The sequence below is a fragment of the Nicotiana attenuata genome, chromosome 1, assembly GCF_001879085.1.
Source record: "Nicotiana attenuata strain UT chromosome 1, NIATTr2, whole genome shotgun sequence".
Taxonomy (NCBI): Eukaryota; Viridiplantae; Streptophyta; class Magnoliopsida; order Solanales; family Solanaceae; genus Nicotiana; species Nicotiana attenuata.
The window spans coordinates 79,041,968-79,048,371 of record NC_031989.1 but is presented as its reverse complement, the minus strand read 5'-3'; the positions used below and the strand labels follow the sequence as shown (position 1 = coordinate 79,048,371).

General features: G+C 34.0%; 1 protein-coding gene across 1 annotated transcript; it reads right to left on the bottom strand.

Annotated features, from left to right (window-relative positions):
- On the bottom strand, window positions 387-2,147 carry LOC109237634 (flocculation protein FLO11-like). Its single transcript, XM_019403959.1, has 5 exons — window positions 2,108-2,147; window positions 1,575-2,005; window positions 1,239-1,355; window positions 917-1,157; window positions 387-652 (listed from the first exon to the last, which is right to left on the bottom strand). The coding sequence occupies exons 1-5, from the start codon at window positions 2,145-2,147 to the stop codon at window positions 387-389; spliced, it is 1,095 nt and encodes a 364-aa protein (XP_019259504.1).

The window sequence follows — 6,404 nt, the reverse complement described above, 5'->3', positions numbered from 1 at the left end:
TAAAAACTTGTCAAAGTGGTTTCAAGCGAAACATGTGTGTTCCTATTTCTTTCATCGTATTGTAACACCATTATGAAGTTGAGACGTCTTCTTCATTAAGTGTCGATATATATAAAAGGGCCCTCTTTTATAAGCCTCATGTTAATAAGTCATGAGAAGGATCATAAAGCATTTTCAAAGTTTAAAAAAATGCAAAACTATTCTATAAGTCCTAAATAGATAAGAAAAAGGCAAGAATAGAATATTTTGAAGTACTAATAAACTTCTTTATATAGTTAAAAAGACTAAGTAAAAACTTAGTCAACAAGTGCCCCATTATGATAACTGGGGACTTTTTCCACCAATCAACAAAGCAAATAAAAATAAAGTTTTAAAACATAAACTGGTCACTGAGGGGCTGGAGCATCAGAAGTTGTGATATCAGTTTCACTTTCAGGAACGGTAACTTCTGAAGAAACAGCAACAGAAGCGGTTTCAGCTGGGATTGAAATGGTAGATTCTTCGAGGGGAGCAAGAGCCACGGAAGCGTCAGCTTCCTCAAACCGATTCATAGAAGTTTCACCCTCGGGAGCTGGAATAGCAACATTTTCAACTTCAATTGTCACAGCAGCAGCTTCTTCATTTAAAGGTTCTTCAGTCACGGGAGCTTCATCTGCCGGAGAAGGAAAGTCAAGTGGTTGTTGGGTCATCTTAATGGTTTTCAAAACCTTGGCCAATTCCGATTCTAAATCAAAGTTTTCTTGTCTGGCCTCAGTTAAAGCATCACGACGAGAGTTTAGAAAAGCCCAACTCACTTCTATATTAAAATTCTCCTCAAGAAGCTCATAATCCCTTTCCCACATAGCAAGATCATTCTTTAACACTTGATTTTCAGCTAAAGTGGAATCAAGGGTGGCTTCAAGAGAGGCATGAGAACTCTCCAATGCATGAACCTTATCAGAGGAGATCTTCAAATCAGCTTGAGCTTGAGTCAAGTTTTGTACTAACTCTCCTGCATATTCTTCTTTCTTGTTCAAGAGTGCTTTAAGTTCTCTGATTTCTTCACTTGACTTTGATAATTGCTTTGAAAAGGAACACTCGAGGCGCTCCTTGTCCTTCTCGGCTTTACTAGAAGAAGCCTTGGCCTTCGCTAAATCCGAAGTCAGAGTCCGCTTTTGCTGCTCCAGGTTACGGTTGCTTTCTTGCAATTCTTTTATCGTGTCTTGAGCATTTTTAAATTGTTCCTTCCAATTAGTTGCCTCCAGCTGGGCTTCCTTAGCTACCCTCTCAGCCTCGAGAATAGTCTTATCAGATTCACGAGCCTTGTTTTCTAAAAGGGAAATTCTTCCCATCAACTCCGTGCCAATAAGGTTGGCCTATAAAGACAACTCATGAAGATAAGAATCTAGAAATAATAAAAAAAAACTTATTAAAAAGTAGAGGGAGAATACCTTCAACGTAGAATGAACTATGTCATTCATCAAAGTTAAGCAACTGTGACTGTCCATCTTTTTCTTCTCAATATCTCCAATTAAAGGCTTAAGCCAGACATCTGCTCCACCAGACTTCCTTAAAAGACTGTTAGTAGCAGGAACCTCAAGTGTTACACTCCTCATAGCTAAACTTCTGCTACTAAAACCCTCCTCTGCATGCTGAACAGAGAAAAGGGGAGCTATAGAAGGAGGAACGGTAGAAGAGGTGAAAATAACAGGAGTCGAGGGAGTCGAAGCAGGTAAAGGAGCAGAAATTGGCAAAGAAGCAGGAACAGATAAAATGGGCAAAGATGTACTTGAAACTAAAGAAGGAATAGAAGGAATAGGAATGGAAGAGGAAAGAGGAACCTCATCTAAAACCGGACCTAGATCACCACTTTCGAAACCCTTAGTGAAGAGACGTTGAGTGGATTCAATGGTGTCCCTGGGGATGGTTTCATCATCGGAAACAATATTAACCGGAGAGGAGGCACGGGTAGGAGAAATTTCAGCTTCATCTTCAGAAATGATACGTCTCCTGACTCTAGGTCTAACTGCCAAAGAGGTGTCTTCATCTTCATCATCCTCGGAATCCTCTTCAACAACTTTCCTCTTTGACAGCGTAGCTTGTGCTATCTCCAAAGAAAGAGGAGTACCAAAAGAAGCTCGAAGGGCAATAGCTACTTCAGCTGACATTCCTCGAATAGCAAATCCTGACAGAAAGAAGGATAAAAAGTTAGAAGAGGGGAAAGAATTTAACATACGGGAAACAATAAGAGACGCATACCGTGAGTTTTTACTTTCCAACCATGTTTGTTAGAAATAGATTTCCAGGTTCGTGCCTCCATAGGCACGGCCTTCAAAATAGCATCTACCCAACCACGAAAATTAGGAACGGGTTCCACATCTCCCATGGTTGCTACAAAAAAGCAAAAAAGAATGAAATGAGAAAAGGAGTTGAAATAAAACAAACACGGCAAGAAAGAAATACTTACGTGCAAGGTTCCATTTCTCAGGGAAAGGAATATTTGATTCACCCACCAAATCAACCGTGGGTACCGCAACATAACGGGTGTACCAGCCTCGAATAAGGAGTGAAAGAGTGATGGAACCAGAGGTACCACCACGAATGGATCCAAGGCCACGAAGCCTACCCCCTCTACCCCTTCTATGTCTCACAGGGGCATTGGGGAAACTGTCAAGAATTGGGACTCTTCTAGGGTTGGGATTTGAAGATGACATGGTAGAAAGGCTTGAACAGAGGAAGAAGTGAATAGAAGTAAATAGTGAAATATTAGGTAAAAATTTGTGGAAGGAGGATTAAGTTTATATAAAAGCAACCGTCAAAGATTAAGAAGTGTAATGATGGAAAGCCTATAATAAAGGCAACTATCACTTCGTGAATAGTGGAGTTGAAGAAGCCTTGAAAAAAGGCTGTAGAATTACAGAGCTAATGAGAAGGAGACACGTGTGCGATGCATTAAATAGAAAAGACAACTGAAGCGTTAGTACTGTCATAGCATTAATTATGGCAAAAATTCCCTTTTTAATGAAGATCCACTTCCCAAATATTTAATTGATAAACAAATGGAAAGTGGGGGGACTATCTGTATTGGGAAAAAACTGAATTTAAATATTGAAGATGACATGTCATGACACGTGGACCGGTCAAATAGTCAAAGCATGACAAACAGTTAGAAGACACGAGCAACAATAGATGCGGGAGAGAAGATACTTAAAGGTACGAGCTAGTATCCAGATGAAACGAGACTCGTACCTGTTCGAGCCATTTAAAGCTCGAAGATCAGAAGGAATTGAAGATATGAATCTGATAGCGTAAAAGAGTCCAAATTCAACATTAAATGCCAAATACGTTAGAGAATTTGTATTTAAAAAGAATGATTGAATAACGTTTCTTTTAATGTCATTTACTGCTCGTAATTGCCTCATTAAGACAAAGGTATTACACTTTCTCTTAGAATTGACTATAAAAGGAGAAAGTCACAACATCTGTAGGGCACGAAATATCATTCCGATTATACTGAAATATACTCTTGTTCATTGCTTTATTGTTGTTCACAAAATCTCTTATTTCTTGATTATCAGTAACCCGATTTCTCTATTAAATTCTAGCTTTAACCAAATATTCAGTTTTTTGGTTAAACAGTAACTATATATATTACATATATATAAGCCATATTCGATATAATAATACCTAATACGCTTATACTTAGCGCATAGTACAGCGTAACTATATATATTACATATATATAAGCCATATTCGATATAATAATACCTAATACGCTTATACTTAGCGCATAGTACAGCGTAACTATATATATTACATATATATAAGCCATATTCGATATAATATTACCTAATACGCATAGTACAGCGTAACTATATATATTACATATATATAAGCCATATTCGATATAATATTACCTAATACGCTTATACTTAGTGCATAGCATGTTAGAGTATATTTTAGTCTATTCATCCCTTGTGTTACAAAAGTGTTAACGGCTTACATTTATATTATTAGATAGTAAATACAAAAGTGATTTTTAATTTTGACCATTGTTGACCTGAAAAGAGACCAACTTTGGTCGCTAATTATACTTAAATTTAAATTAGCGACCAAAGCTGGTCGCTAAATTTAAATCAGATTTATTTATATTTTATATAATATTTAAAATAATAATATAATTGTTAAACGGGTCCCATATTAGCGACCAAAGTTGGTCTCTATTTTATAAGCGACCAACTTTGGTCGCTAACTTTGAATTATATTTATTTATATTTTATAATTTTTTTTAAATAATAATATAATTATTAAAATTTAATAAGTGGGTCCCACAATAGCGACCAACGTTGGTCGCTAATCTCAGTATTTCTTTGACCAAGCAAGTCTGACCAGTCCGGTCAACATTTTGACGAAATTATTAACCAAATAGCGACCAACTTTGGTCGCTAATGTATTTAAAATAATTATTTTATTATTTTCTCGAATTTAGAGACCAACGTTGGTCGCTTTTCTTGACAGACCAACTTTGGTCGCTAAAGTTTGGTCGCTTTTTTCCGGAATTCTAGTAGTGAAATACCACTTTAAAAAGTGGCTACCCCACATAATTTTTACACGTATCACCTTATTAGTTTTCTCATATTTAATGGCCTGCCTGCATACTATTATGTTATAGGGATGAGGAAACAAATTACTTACTAGATTATTTACACTGTTATAGGAGGGAAGATTAGCTTGAGTTCAAGCAGTTGTAAATAAAAGTTCAATTAGTAGAAACTGCGAACAGAACTATCTAAAAAAAAGGAACCAAGATAAAATACTTGGTATGTATAAGTGATGTGTCTCATGAGAAATGGGAATGATAATTCTTGTATGTAACAGATAACAAATGTATTCTTCTTTTTTCACAATTAGAGCTTTAATTAAAAAATTGAAAAGTCATCACTCAACTAAGAAAGAATACAACATATAACAATTCGTCTACAACGGAATCCAAACACATACATTTAATTTGTTTCAGAACCAAAGTCAAACGGTCGATTACTACGTCTTGTGATATATATATATATATATATATACTAGATGAGGAAAGGCCCGTATACGGGCCCAACATTGCAATTTTATTAAAATTATTATTTGTTGGGGTTTAATTAATTAACTTTTGAGGTTTAACAAGCTATATATTTTAAAGTTACTTTTGAATATAAAAATATTTAGTTTGAAATCGTCTTCAAATAATATGGTAGATGAAAATTATTTAATTTTTATTTTCAAATTGCTTTAAGATAGTATGGGTAAATATGAAAATCTCGTAAATATCGATACTTCTTTTTGTTGTTGTATTATTTAAAATTTTCTCTATGGAAACTTCTATTTAAATAAAACAAAAATTAATAATTTTCCAAAATGAGAAAAAGATTGGAAATGAGCATTTGTACTACACAAATAGTGTAATCAACACATGCATAGTGCATTTAAAGGAGAGTTGTGGCTAGAGGAACGTGGGGTCCAATTGTATTTTGCATTTAAGAAATACAAACATGAAATTTTTATGAAATGACATATATGACCTTGGTCAACCATCTTTCCTTTTCTATATAAAATAAAATAAAAATATAAGCCGGCAAAGCCCTGTGCTTCACAATGACATCAGTTTTTTATTGTTTAAGGAAATGGTCCTAATTCCAAGGTTATTGGGTTGTATGACTAATTGCTAAATATGTCACTAGCACTCTATTTTAAGTAAGATTTTCGTATCATTTTGTTTCATTGATATCAACGTATATAGTAATACTTTAAACCCAATATATTTATAAAATAATTAATGGGTGTTGTTTCCTGGCAAATTTTAACTTTGTCTTACTTATATCGTATGCATTTTGTAGCTTTCGAAATCTTCCATGCAACATGATCATATCATACGTAAAGACGACGAGGCTGACATACATGACAAGACTCATTATATTACATAATATTAAAAAATACATTAATCAACTAAATAATGATATTTTACACTATATTTGGTCCGAAAAATTATCAATTGTATTGGCAAATTGAATTGGTTTTAAAATATTTGATGTTTTAGACAAATAAGAAGGCTTTATATATTGATTATTGTTCCTAATTAATTAACACACTTTCTGTTATATTTGGCGGAGTAATAATTAAGTAAGACGTTTAAAGAAGAGATAGAAGGATATATAGTTTAAACACATACTCTAACGATTAAAAGCTAGTACTAAGGTATGCAAGAATATTAAAAAACAGATAATATGAAAAAGAAAAAAGAAAAAAGGGAGTATAACATTAACTTGTCTCCTCTTCAGAATACTACAATATTGGTCGATAAAATTGATGCTGCACCTTCCAACATCCAACAATATATATATATATATATATATATATATATATATATATATATATATATA

Coding starts and splice junctions, on each gene's coding strand:
- LOC109237634 (XM_019403959.1), bottom strand. CDS start 2,147: ATGTCAGCTGAAGTAGCTATTGCCCTTCGAGCTTCTTTTG. Junction 2,006..2,107: donor TGCCCTTCGAGCTTCTTTTG/GTACTCCTCTTT, acceptor CCTCTTTGGCAG/TTAGACCTAGAGTCAGGAGA. Junction 1,158..1,238: donor CTAAGGAAGCCCAGCTGGAG/GCAACTAATTGG, acceptor AACCTGGAGCAG/CAAAAGCGGACTCTGACTTC.